Source organism: Camelus ferus, chromosome 25 (assembly GCF_009834535.1).
Source record: "Camelus ferus isolate YT-003-E chromosome 25, BCGSAC_Cfer_1.0, whole genome shotgun sequence".
NCBI classification, from domain to species: Eukaryota; Metazoa; Chordata; class Mammalia; order Artiodactyla; family Camelidae; genus Camelus; species Camelus ferus.
Window position 1 is genome coordinate 13,001,107 of NC_045720.1, and position 15,944 is coordinate 13,017,050.

A 15,944-nucleotide genomic window follows, 5' to 3' on the forward strand; every position below is an offset into this window, starting at 1 on the left:
TCATAATTTTTGATGGATACTTTCCAATAAAATTTCCACTTTCTAGGAAATGTTACTTTCATGTTTCCTCTTATTACTCCTGAATTTCTTTATGAAGCAGGAGGCAGAATCTATGCTTTGATTTTACTTTAATCTCTATGCCAGTGGTTTTCCTCCTTGCTCTATCTCCTTTACTTTATATTTCTTTCTTTTTCTCTCTCTTTAAAAAAGTTATTTTTTTCATTACCTTTAATTTTTTAGTCCTTACGCATAGTTGGAAAGAAAGATTAGGAATTTGACTACATTATTTGAGTTTTTCCTCTTTACTGCTACACATTATGCATTTGCCTAGCCGTTATCCTTTTGTCTTAGGAATTGTACAATATTTTAAATATTTTGTTCAATATGTAGGGGATTTGAAGAAGTAAAAGCAAGGACTCTGTATATTCTCATTATATTGGGAAGGTCCTGCTTGTTGAATTTTTAGGTATTTCAAGATGTTCCAGTCAACTGACAAGGACTCCTCACAGTGTCAGAACTGTAGTGATGATGAGAGTAATGCAACTAGCAAATAGTTCTGGTATGTAACCACTTTTGCATGTTTACTTCACTGGAAAACTCTGTGGAGTACAGTGGTACCATATTTTTTGTTAAAAATTTGGAAAACCATTTGCATGCCTTCAAAGTAGATTTTGAGGTAATAGTGGTAGTCAAAGAATGGAGAATATATTCTAAGCAGATACACGATTCTACAAAGTTTTAGAATATCTTCATTTCTTAACTCTTCTAAAAAAAGGAAAAAACAAAACTTAAACTTGCATTCTTAGAACTTTCTGAATAATACGATAATTGACTAAACTCTAGGTGTCAGTATATTCTTATTGTAAAGCCATTATGCTACTATTTTAGTAAAATACCATTTACAAATATGAATCATACTCCTTTTTATATAGCTTATTAATGGAGATTAATTTGCTTCTTACTTTTTTTAAACTAAATTCTTCAGTTTTTATGCTGTCATACATTACAAATAAATATTTTACAAAATGTATATCCAGTTTGTAATGTATTTCCTTGGACAATTTTTTTGTACTGAATTTTTAGATCAGACTAATCCATGGTTTGGGGTCATCTCTATAGGTTATCAGTTAATTCTGTTGGATTGATGAGGAAAAAGAAGGTAGAGTTCTCTGCTATTTTACCATAGCTTATTCTTTTACTTGTACAAATGAGTGAGATGGTTATTGTTATGAGATTTAGGTAGGTTGCTTCTTTGTAATAATTGTTAATTTTTAGATTTAATGATGGCACTTGAAGATACTTACTTTGATATATATATCTGGGAAAACTGTGTGTTTATTATTACATATATTATAAATCATATATTGCCATTTGTTGAATTAATGCTACTTTTTGGGGGGCATTTTACTGTGTAGAATATTCTATATAATCCAGTACTATAGGTTTCAAAACTCAGAACATTTAGTATATTATCAAGGGATATTACTTAAGGAACAGAACACAACCTGTTGAAGTCATTGTTGTAATACATTGCTTTAAAAATATTATTTTCCTATTTTTAAAGGACATCGAGGTCTGTTTGAATATCCTTTTTTTCTGCTATCAATTTTTTTTTGGTATATATTTCTCTTTTTTATTGAGTTATAGTCAGTTTACAATGTTGTATCAATTTCTGGTGTAGAGCACAATTTTTCAGTCATACATGAATATACATACATTCATTTTCACATTCTGTTTGGTATATATTTCTTAAGTTATCTAGGGTTGCCATATTAGAGAAGGGTAGCTACATTTTTGAAGGTTTTTTTGTCTGTTTTTTACTGTAATTAATGTAAACAGTCTTATTATATAGATGCAAGGACTTGAAAAACAAAAAACCAAAAAGCAAATTATTTACCTAGGGCTGTAGGGTCCATGGGAGGCCTGTAACTGCTGAAGCTGTCTTGTTTTCTAGCCAGTTTAATCCATACCAAGTAATATTTTCTGTTTGGATAACTTCAGTCCATTAACCTAAAGATAATTTATAAATACACTCAGATATTCTCTCACTTTGTAAATCTGCTGGTATTTTATTCATTGTAATAAAAAAGAAAACATGCTGTATTGACTAATTTTTGCCCAACACCCTTTTTTTCCCCCTTTAGAAAAATTGGAAGCTGCACCACCTACCCCAGGACAGCTGAGATATGGTAATTGTTCTATAATTGCTAAATATTTATACATCTATCTTTTGGACTTGAAATAACTGTGTCATTCATTATTAGTACAGAAGAGCCAGTTAATTAAATTGTTCAGATGAAGTGGATTATCCTATTTGTTATGCCTAAGCAAAAAGTTTATATACTTGGCTTAAGACATATTACAATATTATGGAATTTCTAAGATTGTTTACCATAGATCTATTATTGTTTAAATATTGTTACCATATAGAAATAGAATTATACTTATAGTAGAGATTTTCTTAATTCCCGGGAATAAGGGTATGTTTACTTTAGTTTGAATTTCAGTTGGGTAATTTCAGAACTAGAATTTCTAGGCTGTTTCCTCTGGTGAAGAAAATACACTGACTTGCTGTTTGTAATAATGAAGAAAGTAAATAAAGTTAATTTTAAACCACCAGGAAGAAGAACCTTACAGTGCTGCGGGTGTGCTTTCTTTACTCTGTTATGATTGGAATACATATACAAGGGCTAACACCAAAGAAATGTAAAACAGTTTGGGGTCTTATTATAGAGACAATGGAAGAAGAGAATTATTTAACAGTGCACTGAATTTGAAAAGGTTGTAAGTTAAAGTTAAATATTAGATGTGATTTGCTTACAACTACTGAATTATAGAATAATTATTTCCCAAAGGAAACTGAAGAAATCACAAATTGGTAGGATATCATTACTTACTGGAGAGCAAACTTACATAATTAAAATTTAATAGCCAGTTCTTTTTAATCTTTTTTTCTCTCAGAGGTACGATATAGTTTGTTAGAAATAAGTAACTTTTTCCAGATCCCAAGACAATTTAAGAATTCTTTAAGACTTTTCTTTCCCAGGTAATCTTTCCTGATCCTTCACCTAGATTCATTTATTTCCATAGCACTATATAGTGCTGTTATCATTGTGAGGGGTCTTATTGGAATTAACTGTTTATATGGCTGTGTTATCATACCCAAACTTCTTGAGGGCTTGGTTACCAAGTATCTTTGAGTCTCAGATTCCCAGTGGAGTGCTCAGTACATGTTTATTTAACTTTTTGAAAATTATATTTTTCCTTTGGGTTGAAAATAAAGTTTTATTTATAGGATACGTTTATTTAGGTCTAAACATCAAAACATGATATATTTTATAGTTCAAGGTAATTAGTATAACAACGTGCCTTAGTTTTACTTAACCAACTTTTTACTAAGATAGCAATTAGTCTGTCTTACTTAGTTTAATAAACTTAAGACCTAATTTTAAGATATTTATAACTAGCCACTTTCAGAGATGCCATCAAATTAACCCCCAAATGTTAAATAATCCCAAAGGTTTCATAGTTACTTTTCCATATTTTCATTTCAAAGACAGTTGAGAAGATTACTGGGGAGTCTTCTTTCCAGATATATATTTAAGTAGCTCTCTCTTCACTATAAATGTTTCATTCACTGAATTTTTAAATTTTCATTATACTCTTTTGACTTATCAAATTTGTATTATATTCTTGAAGTTGTGTATGTGTTTTAGAAGTTGATTATTACAATATTTTGAATGTCTGATCATTGAGCAGCTAAATCTAGGCAAAAAGTCAATAATTAGGACTAGACTCCTTAATTTAACCCCCCCCCCAAAGTTCCATTTCATTAATGTGCCATTTGACTTTTACCATCTTTCATAGCTTTTAAAATAATATACTTTATAATTAAAAAGATGCTGCCTTTTACCTGGGACATTCTTATGTGATAAAAAGAAGAAATCTGAAATGACATAGGATATATACTATTTTCTCTTGATCTTAGTGTTTGGTAGTGTTTGTAGGTAGAAATGTTCTTTGTTTTACTGCTTATTAACCTTCCCTGATAGGTGCATAACTCACTATAGTAATATCAAATTTTTGTAACTTCTTGATTGTATTTTAATTATACTTCCTGGAGACTTAACTGCATTAAAAGAAAAAAGACTTTAAAGTCACTGAATACATATGTAAGTAACTGATTTAAAGGATTATTTTTTGGATGTGATATAAAACTGAGAGCTTTGATGTTTATGTAAAAAAAGTCCTCAGTTGAACAGATGTTGACTATACCTTGGCAGATTTATAGATTAATTAGAATAAAGTCTTAACTCTCCCCAGATTTCAGTCTGTTTCACAGTCTTCCTTCAATTCTCTTAATCTGGAATTCTCTTCCTTTCCAGGTTAGTGGTCCTCAACTTAATTAACTAATGTCTATTAAGCATCAGTGCACTAGGCATTCTGCAACTGCCGAAGATACAAATATGAAAAAAAATGAGGCTAAATATATAAAATATATAAATATTAGATATTTGTTCTCCCTAGTTACACTTCGGTTTTCTCAGATCATTCAGATTATGTTCTAGATAGATGAGATAAGGTGTGCCTTTGGTAGGAACAAGACAAGTTACATTTTTATTTAAATCAGATATTGTTTATTTTAGTTTGTGAAAGCATTCAGGGATACTGATATGTTGAGGGGGAAAGAAGACTTTGAACACAGATGTCTAATATGGATGAGATAGTCACATTTTTCTAACATTTGTTTAAAAAATTGTTTAGTGAGTAAAAGTGACCAGATAACTTCCCTGAAATTGATTCCGGACATTTTCTATTATTTCTAATATGGAGATCAACTTTATGATAACAGTCTTTAGGTCTAAGAAGGAAAGAAATTGGTGTCAGTAGTAATTTACAGGTAACGCATGGTACTCATGATATGTATTTATTTGTTCTGCCATTAACTGTATGTAATGTGTGTGTGTGTATGTGTGTGTGTATTGCCAGTAAGAAAACACAAAAGCCTAACACAGTTAATTTTATGTGTTACGTGTCTTTTATTTTGTTTTTCCCCCTGTATAGCTTCTACCAAGTATCTAAACATAGCAGAAGCAGAATCTTTTGGCTATGGAGAATGGAAAGCAAATTTCAAAACTTAATCAAATCTATTTATGAAACTTTAATCATATGGTCTGTTTTTTGTCATTTTAAAATTATAGAAATCTTAAAATATATTTTTCTGTTTTTGATGTTTTTCAGTATTCATCCACAATGCGATACCTTTCATAGGGTTTGGCTTTTTGGATAATGCAATTATGATTGTTGCAGTAAGTTCTTTCAACCCTTCTATTTTGAGTTAATAAAGAAATTAATGTGGTCTAAATTTTCCTAATAGTTTACATATTTTAGCTATAAAGTTTTCATTAACATCACTTTTAAGGCATCGTATCTATTAATCATTAAGACTTTTGGTAAAGCATTGACAATAATAAACACATATTTGTTGGGTCTATATTATCCTGTTCTGTTTCAACACTTTTATTAAAGAAAGAAGTATGTAAAATTTTCTGATGTTCTTAAAATTGTATCGGCGGTTCTCATCACATGTATATTATTTAATTAGTTCCTTGTCCAGTTTTCCCATACAAAATGTTTAAAAGGGTGTTTTGATACACAGTCTATCCATTTAACCTGAAGGTATTCAGAATACTGGGAATAATAAACCCTTCAGTCTTTGTTCCATTTTAGTGTTAAAAAGTTCTCTTTTGCTGAAGTCATTTTAATTTAAAGAAATTTCTTAAAAGTATTGTTTCATCTCAGGATGGCTGCTTTACCTTTCTAACTGTTCTGTGACTCCTTTTCTCAGTAGATACCAATATGGGTCCAGGTTAAAAAGTCGGATAAAAGTCCATGATTAAAATGCAGGTCTTCTGTAACTTCCCAGTGCTCTATCCACTTCTCTTCACTGACTATAACTTTTAAAAAAAAATTCTGTAAATTCTATGTATTGGGTGGGAGACTGCTCAAAAAAAAGGGAATGATTTTAGGATTATTGAATGTGAAGAGAATATATTTGGGAGATGCCAGGGTTTTTCTGTTGTTGTTGTTTGTTTTTGTTTTTTGTTTTGGTGTTTTGGAGGTCACGTGTACTACAGATGGATTTAAATAGAATATTTGGTTTCAAAATAGGGATAAAAGTATAATTTACATTGTATAGATTATAAAATTTGCTTAAAGAATATCTAAAATTGGTTCACTCAAGAATGGTTTTCTTTACTATATAGTCTCACCTTATGTCCAGGTTGATGGGGATCAGATATCCAGAAAGTCTAGCCATTCACCTGGTTAAGGAAACAGGGTTCACACAGCAGGAAGGTATCTTACTTTATAAACGGTCACAGATGATACTGTAGCATGCACATAATTTGAAGGTGATAAGCACCCATTGGGTGGATAATTCTTTAGCAGAGTAGTCTGGTAAGCGCCTCTAAAATATAATTGCAAAATGCTGTTTTTTTTGACTGATTATGATATTTTCCTAATATATATATATAAGAATCAAGTTGGCTAATTTATGTATCTGTGAATACAAAAACTTATTCAACCATACCACACTACCTTTTCTGAAATTACTAAAATCTTGAGTTGGTTAGATTACTTAAATAGTTAATGTAAATAAAATCTAATTGTAATGAAAACTCCATTGTGATGAATTTATAATCTGTAGTTTAATAAGACTTGGTGTGTTCTTGAATCGATTGAGTTAAAGCTTCTCTGTGCCAAGTATTTCTTTCAAGTTTACACTCAGTATTTTAGTATTTTAGATTCTCTTTAGTATTTTGGCTTCTCTTTATTGACAGCTAGTATCCCTCATTCTACCATCTTAATAATCTTTACTTTTTTCATCTCACTTGGGCAGATCTCAGATAGTCAAATGATGACTTGCTACAGGGAAGTATTGTGATGGTATATTTTACATAAAGAGGGGTGCACAGAAATTTTGAAGAGATATCAGAATAGGGAAACGGTAGCTGCTTTGATCCTGGATAAAACGATAAAACCTTCACAGTATGGTCTTACTATTTCTTTGAAATAAATATCTAAAGTAACAGATATCTGTGTTTAATACAGCTACTAACAGAACAAACAGAACACCCACTTTCTAGAGTCAAATTATTGTAATATCGTTCCTGTTTTGTGTTACTGAGGCCTGTGTCTCATTATTAGTATCACTGATAGTGGACTACTTTTCCAGGCCCTGAGATGGTTCACTCTAATTCAGTAATACTTGTTTTTCTAGTTTATATTGAAAAGTTTCTGAGACTTATCACTAGTTTTTTTTTTTAATTCATATAGTACTGAATTAAATATTTAAACCACTGGTTTTAAACCTGATTAATAGGTATGGTAAAGACATTATCCTGTGAAAAATTTGCAGAATAATTCAGGAACAGTGAAATTTTCCAAGCAGGCTTTTTAATAGACTGGTGAGACTAAAATTCATAAATTATATAACTATAGAATCTATGAAAAAAGAAGTAAGAACATTATAATCTTAAGAATGTTTTTCACCTTTTTTTTTTTTAAATGCTGATTGCCTTCTAACATTATAGGATGGCTGTGACTGTTGGAAGATATTAAGTCAAGAAATTATTTGATTCTTCTTTCCTGTCATACCATTTGATGTTTTTCCTGTTAGGTATACTCTCTTGGCTGCTACCCTAGTTGTAGTCAGAAAAGCAAATTCCTGTATAACGTCTGGTAGTAGATTTGACCTTTATTGTTGGCTGCTGTTCATACCAAGCTTTTGATTTCATAGTTTTTTAAATTGTATTTTTATATTATTGGGATTGCTTTTTATAACATATTTTAGTGGGGCTTGGGGGTATTATTTCTCTTACAGTTTAATTAGGATAGAATTTATTAGAATTCTAGCATAGATTAGTTGTATTAATGTGATAAACCTAGTATACTTTTAACATAACTAGTATTAGATTTAGTTCTAATTTCTGCCTTACCTGTTAACATAAAATTTGATGTAACTATGCGAAAAGGGAAAGGAGTGGATAGTCCATTGCCTTCAAACTGACTTAGACTTTATATGAGGCTTTTCATACTATTAGAAGGACTTTCCGGTTTTTTTAATTCAACCAAATGATTAAGCACTTAAATGCTTTTTTTAAAAAAATGCTTTTTAAACGCATGTATTGGCAAACATTCTTCTTGGGTCATTTCTAATGATTCATTGCTGTTAAAGATGCTGTATTTATTTTTTATACACTGTAGCTGTCAGATGCCTCTCTTCTATATTGATGCTCCAGGTCATTTTGCATCCTTATATAAAGATACTTCTTTGTGCCTTTTCTTTTCTTTTCTTCTTGAGAAATCTGTTTCTTTGGGTAGCTTTACAACCTTGCAATTTTAAGTGCCTGGGAAACTTTTGTACATCAGGCTGTTTGGTCCACACTCTACAAGAATTATATTTTAAAGGAGTGGAACCAAAAGGCCTAGGGGCAAGAAAATTGAAGAAATGAAACCAGCTTCTCTTCAGCTTTGTAAATAATTGAATAATGCAATATTTCTACATACTAAATAGGCCATTCTTTTTTTTCCTCTACAAATGTCATTGAAATTTAAAAAATTTTTTACAAATTTTCAAGTATCAGTATTCAAGAGAGCTTTTGAAAATTAAGGCCATTTATGGCAGCATTGCATAAGGACTGGAACTGAATTAGCACAAAAGATTTTAGAATTTCTTCTTAGTCTGCATAATAACCCATTAAAGTGGTTTAATCTTCTTCACTTCAGTTCCTTTTCTTTAAAGTAGAAGTAAAAATATGAGCCCGTTTTCTCTAGAGAAATGAGATGGGCATAGAAAGTCTTAAAATCCCTGAATGAATAAATTCAGTGAAAATACAATGGCGCCTCATTTTTTGCTGTAGCTCTATTGTATTAAATGCTGTTGTTGCTTATAAATGAATCATACAGTCTCATTACTTAATAATGAAAAAACTAAGTGATATAAGGATATGATTTGAACTCTGTGATCCTTTGGATCCTTAGACACTGGTTTAGTCTGTCTTTTAAATCTTTTATAGGGTAAATATCAATAGTATAGTTGTATCATTCAGAGTTGTAAAGTTAGGTCATCTTTGTGTTCAAAGAGCATTAAAGTGCTTTTCTGTGATGGGAAAATATGAATTCTAGGTTACTGATGATGAATTGTATTACTACATGTGTTGCTATTTTTAATATTTATGAAAGCCTAATTTTAATGAATAAAATGTATCATTTCTGCATGAATGCATATATTTAATAAGTGAATTGCTGCAATATATGTGTATATTTATGCATATTTTATTATATAATTTTGATGTATATTGATTATTTTATCTGTTTTATTAATACTTTGCTATTTTATAGTCCAGTTTTAATTTTTAAGATTAATTTCTTTGTAATCATTTTTCAGGGAACCCATATTGAGTTGTCTATTGGAATTATTTTGGGAATTTCAACTATGGCAGGTATTTAGTAATAGTAATCTTTATTATTCCATTGTATATTTATGAAGAATTTTAGTAGATTAGGTTTAGGAGAGGATACTTTTCTTTAGATGAGTTTGTTCATTGAGTTGTCTACTGGTTTATCTCCTTAATACTATTCCTCTAACTTTTAGTTTTGTGTATATAGCACATATTTTTCTGAGAAAGTTTAAGTACTTTATGCTAGTTAATGGGTAACAATAATCTACTATATTGACTATGTTAAAGTTTTTCTTTTAATTCAGTGTTACCCTAAAGCTTCCTACCCTTTTCTCTATTAAATTATTTGTTTTCAAATTGGGTAGGAAAATCAAGGAAGGAAATACGAGATAGAAAATCTAATTTGGTTCTGTCTCCTTCTGTCCCCCTAATTACCACTCTATTCTTCATGATGGTGAAATTTGGGAATGATTCTGTGTTGTGTTATTATATGGAACACATGAAGTAGTTGAGTTAATGAAAAAGACAGTACTTCTCTTTGATTTTCTTGAAAGTCAGAGCTGTACATATAGCTTTAGTTTTTAACTTTCAAGTATCCAAATTACCTTAAAAATTATCTGAAACTTACAACTACAAAATGCTGTATAGGTGTTTTAATATTGAAGCTAAAATGGAAACTGGCTGCTCCATCAGAAAAAGCCTACTACTTGTTGGAGGTCGAATACTATAATCTCAGAAAAATGGTGTTCTATTTTGAAATCTTAGATTCAGAGCTATCAAATGAGTTACTTTGGATATATTTGTTGTAGTTTGAGAAATGTGATAACTCTTTCAGACCAGTGCTTTATTGATTACATAGTAATGTATTATAATGATTTTTCTGATTTCTATGTAACAATTCATTTGTCTGTTTTTCATTTTTTTAGCTGCTGCTTTGGGAAATCTTGTGTCAGATTTAGCAGGTCTTGGGTAGGTTCATTCATTTGTTCATTTGTGCACAGTAGGTACTTGCTCTCTTTCTCTTCTCCATTTTCCTTTAATTGAAGAGGATAAGAAAGAGGGACATTTATTTTTGTGTGTGTTTTAGAACTAGATTTTTTAATTTAATATTTCTACATCAGTAGCACTAAATCTTTGGTGTGCATCAAATATAGATACCTAGGTTGCAGAATTAGTCATGCAGATTTAGTGTCTCTGGGGATGGGGCCCTGACATTTTCTGTTTAATAATCTTCTCAAGCAATTCTGATATATCCAAAATTTTTCCTAAAACTATAATGTAAGCAGAGTTGGATTTTCATATACTAAAATGTTGATATGTATTTTGTAAATGTTTCCAAGGATGATACAGGACTAAAAGTAAGAAACCCTATCATTTTTTCACCCTCACCCTCCTCTCACTAAGCCCAAAGATAAGAGATATGGCTCAAATGGGAGGATACTGACTGGGCATGTTTTCTAGAGAGAGGAATTTTGAAAGGGGATAATGGCCAAAGCACACATGGGCTTGGCTAGTTTTTGCTCTTTTTATTCCGTGTGGCGGGAATGATGAAACAAACTGAGGATGCCTATTTGCAGAAGGCCAGCTTTCTCTCTTTCTGTTTTTACATTCTCTCTTCCAAGCGACAGATGGCCTGGTCTTCTTCCTGAGCTTCGGGAAGCCTGGGAAGTACAAATTAGACGAAGCTGGCATTAATTATTGTGATAAACATACTCTCTTTTGCTCAGTCTTTGGTTCTGTTTCTTCCTTTTTTGGTTCATTAGAATGGTTTTGAGATTTGGATTTTGGTCAAATAGAAGTCTACTTAGCCCTATAATCAAGGCAAAGGCAGCTTCTACATTATCTAACCTTGTGTATTAGACTTTTGCACTAGCGTTTGGAGCCAAAGCTACTGTTAAAAACAAAGTTTCTATGCTTCTGAGCTGAGGCAGAAATTTTATATTCCTGGAATTCCTGGCATAAATCTTCAGTGATACTACCCTTTAAACATTCCATTTCCCACTTTCCAACAATAAGGTTGATAAGGATAATTTTATACAGCCACTGTGATAACTTTTTATATTTTAATAGAAACAAATGATCTAGTAGACCTTTAAGGCCATTTAGTTTTAGATTGCATCATTAAACGTTTGTTATTAAAGAGAAAGATTTTGTCAGGAGTCTTATATTTAAGAACTATTTCTCCTCTGCCTTAAAAAAAACAGCATTAAGTAACAAATACCACATTACACCAATCTTAATTGTACAGGTTTTTAGAACTTAATATATCTGACATTAGGATCCATCTTATAGTTGATGGTATGCATAGTTTAATTGGCAGCTTTTTTTCTTTCTTACAATTCGTAATGTAAGATTGTATCTAATAAGCAATGGCAACTTAGAATTGACAAATACTTGAAATTGCTCTGAAAATTGTAAGCTGTTTTTCTTAGTATATCTGATAAATTTTGGAAATTTTTTGTTTTATGATAACAGTTATTAACTTATATGTTAAAGGGCTTTGCTTTGAATTTGGAATAAATGCATAAATTGTAATTGTAAAAATTTTTTCTGTACCTTGAATTGTTCTTTTTAAAGTAGTAGTAGAGATTAATTGCTCTAAGTCAGTTAATTTACCTATGTATTAAATATGTCAATATGAAAAATTTTAAACCATGTATTTATACATAATAAAGAAGAAAATTGTAAAAGAATGTTTACATCATTTCAGAGTGCCAGTTACAGGTGTAAAATTATCTTATCTTTGTAGTAAATTAGTTTTTCCTGTGTGAGGACAATGTCTCTTTAAAAACTTATATTCTGTCCTCTTGTGTTTTTTAAAGACTTGCAGGCTACGTTGAAGCTTTGGCTTCCAGGTTAGGCCTGTCAATTCCTGATCTCACACCAAAGCAAGTTGACATGTGGCAAACACGTGTTAGTACACATTTGGTGAGTACTTTATATGGTTTATGATAATGGGCTTGAGTAGCCAGGACAAAACACTGTATAGTTCAGTCCCTTGAGAAATTTGAGACTAAAATTGATTTGAGGGGAACTTTTAACAGAAATTGTCCAAGATTTGACAGTTTTCAGAAAAACAGTAATTTTTATCAACTTTTTATTTTTTGTAGGTATGCTTGATTTTTTTAAAATTCTTTGTGTGATTCAGTTAATATTGAAGAGTATCAGTTATGTGCTGAGACTGAAGGCAAACTGAGTAATAAACTATAGTTATTTTTGAGAATTGTGTAGGTAGAGAACTAGACATAATGAACAAATCACAGTTTAGTGTGACATATGCAGTAATGGAATTATACACTAGATATAGCAGTAACACCAGTAAAAGAATTAACTGTGGAGAGATGTTTCTTTTGGTGGGGAGATTTTTGTCAGTATTAGATCTACACTTATTTTAAAATTATTGATGAGACATTCACTAGGTGAACAAGAGAATTCCAAGTGTTATCGACTAGCAAGTAGAAAAGCGTAATAAAAACAGGATGTGTTCAGAGAAATATAAGAAATTAGGTGTTGCTGGACTATAAAATGTAATTGTTGTGGACAGAAGCAGCAGCAGAAAACAGCAATGGAGAGGTAGGAGTGGATCAGAGAGGAAAGACATTTTCCTGTCTATGAATAAGCTATGCTAAAGAGATTGAACCTCATACCTAGGTGATGGAGTGATAGTGAAAGAAACTGAATGGATCATGATGCCATCAATTAAGTCATGAAGAAAAGGGGTAAGAACAAGTGTGTTAAGGGAAGATAATGAGTTCTGTTTTGGACATGTTGAATTGGAGATGTTAGTAGTACATTCAGGTGGTAACACCTAATAGGCATTTGGATTAATGGTCAAAAATTAGATATAAATTAGTGATGATGAATATTATCATTCTTTCATCCAACAAATATTTATTGTTTACTACTACATGCAGGGTGTAGGTCTAGGAGTTTTAAATATTGGTTAACAAAACAAGATCTTTTTTTTTTCCTGGCAAACCTTACTTTCTAGTAGGGGGAAACAGACAATTAAATATCTTGACACACATTTGGTACGTTAAAATTTTACAAATGTTACAGGGATTAAAGGAAAAAAGAAAGCCAAGCAGGGTAAAAGAGGTTAGGCATGCTAGGATGGAGACAGATTGCAGTATTAAATAGGAAGGTCACTGCAGGCCTCACTGAAAAGGTAGGTGGTAGTTAAAAGCATGAGAGAAGGTGAGATTGTATAGGGCAGTGGTTCTCAAAATGTCGTCAGGACCAGCAGAATTAACATTTCCTGAAAACTTGTTAGAAATGCAAATTTTCAGACTCTACCTTAGACCTATATAAAAAATTATATATATATATATATATATGTATGTATATTTCCATATCCTACCATTTGCAGGTAAATTGAAGTGAGACTAGCTATTTGTTGACAAGTAAAGATATTCTAACATTCTAACAATTTGACTTAACATTTTAGCGCTTCAGTTGGGATCGAGTGAAGATTATTTTCCTGAGGCTTCCTCTTCTCACATAATTGATAATTCTGTTTTCTTTCTATAGCCTAATCAGGTCTATTTCCCGTCTTCTATGACAAAAGCGCCTCAGTTACTAAACTAATGTGTATGTATGTATACATATATATAGTGTGTGTATGTGAGTGTGTTTTGATAAACCCCCACCAGCATATGGGGTGATTCTATTCCTTCGTGGTTGACTCTGCTGATTTTATGTTAGGATCACATCTTCCACTCTTTAATATAACATTGAGTTACTTACAACCTGAAGTAGTTGAAGTTAGTGATCTATTCATGACATAAGCCAACACTGAAATTTACCCATGAAAGAGTATATACCAGTACACATGCAGGGTTCCAGTTGACGAAAGTTGTATTTTAAAGCCTCATTTGTAACTTGGTAGTCTGAAACTCGATCAATATTTTCTTGCCGAACAATGTTATAGATGTACTCAAATCCTCAGGTTAACCCCAGTGTAGTTAACAATAGGGCCTAGATTATCATAAGACCTGATAATAATACATAAGTAACTGTTTTTACAATGGAAAAATGTGTTTCAGGTCCTAGATGAGGGAGCCAGAAAAGGGTATCACTCTTCTTTTCTCCCTCTCTGCCCTGTTGACTTTATGTCCCATTGAGATTACTGGGTTGGAACTTATTGGCTGGAATGTCTAAAGTGGGGGGACGGGGGGAGGAGGAAAGCCTGGGTTTCCATGCACCATAGTAACAGGCATTCTAAAAAGAATGGATGGGAAGTGGAAGTGGAACCTGTTAGAATGGTCATTTCATGTATATGAGGAATTAGGAATTTAAAATAGAATACAATCTCTCTTAAGCATATATAAACGAATACAAATGGTATCTAAGGTCAAAATAAGAATCTAGGATTAACTTTATCAGCATCCGAAACGCAGAAAATTTCTGCTTACTAAAACTCTGCAGGAGTGATACCTTTTAAAATTTGATATGATGAAAATGACAAATCTGACCATCTGAAAATGACAAATCTGATAAAACATGGGTATCACTGCTACCAACAACAACAAAACCTGCAAAATAGCAGAATTGAACATTTTTATGCAAGCTATTATCAAAATGTTAATGTCTACTATTGAAATTTATTAGAAAATCTGTATAACCTAGATAAATGGACAAAGTATAGGAAAGCACATTTTATTCAAGACTGTAGATTATGTAGCTGTCTTAGCATCTATACTGTTTGAAAGGACTTAGTGTATTTGCCTTTCTCTGTATAACTGACTGGAATTTCCTGGTGGAGAGAGACAGACTGCAACTGATTAGTCCCTGTTTCCCTGGTACCTACCAGAGTTTGGCAAATTGTAGATTCTCAGTAAATGTTTGTTTGAAGACATTGAAAAGTGTTTAGCCTTGAAAGTCATCATAGGAATGCAAATTTTAAAAATCACTTACAAACACATTTTAAAAAAATGTCCATAATATAGGCAAGGTTGCAGAAAAATCCTGTGTATCTATACATATAAATATATTGCAATTGGTATATATATATTTGCAGTTTTGTCTAGGCTAGACAGCATGCCAGTACTCTATGAATATGCACAAATATTCATATTATTTGATTTTTAAATACATTACCAAGGAAGAACTATACACAGAAACGTTTATTGTTCTATCACAATGGTGGAAAAGTAGCAGTGATTTTTAATAGTAAGGAGAGGTTTAGGTAGATTACAGGCCCATCAATTCAGTGGAATTTAGAAGTTTTTATAAGTTTATGCAACAGTTTGGAAAAGAGCTTATTATACCCTGTGTGGCTTTGAGGGGAGGAGTGAGGAAAAAAACAAAGATACGTCTATGTAATGATTAGACCTACATATAATCAGGTTTACTTGGAGATAAATATTGAAAAGAAATATATACAAAGGGTAGCAAATCCAAATATGTTGAGAGTACTTGGTGAGGTTTTTTTCTTTCTTCCTACCTTTTGATACTAAAATATATGTACAGTTTTTAAAA

General features: G+C 31.5%; 1 protein-coding gene across 6 annotated transcripts in view; it reads left to right on the top strand.

Moving 5' to 3' along the window:
• TMEM65 (transmembrane protein 65) overlaps positions 1-15,944 on the top strand; it is a 43,753-nt gene that overhangs the window by 23,833 nt on the left and 3,976 nt on the right. For 3 of the 6 annotated variants that reach the window (XM_032467790.1, XM_032467791.1, XM_032467792.1), the window contains 6 exons: positions 467-559; positions 2,145-2,189; positions 5,242-5,309; positions 9,452-9,506; positions 10,391-10,433; positions 12,287-12,392. In XM_032467790.1, coding sequence (XP_032323681.1) covers positions 467-559; positions 2,145-2,189; positions 5,242-5,309; positions 9,452-9,506; positions 10,391-10,433; positions 12,287-12,392 — 410 coding nt within the window. The remainder of the gene's footprint in view (positions 1-466; positions 560-2,144; positions 2,190-5,241; positions 5,310-9,451; positions 9,507-10,390; positions 10,434-12,286; positions 12,393-15,944) is intronic. The other 3 variants (XM_032467793.1, XM_032467794.1, XM_032467795.1) reach the window with 1 other exon arrangement.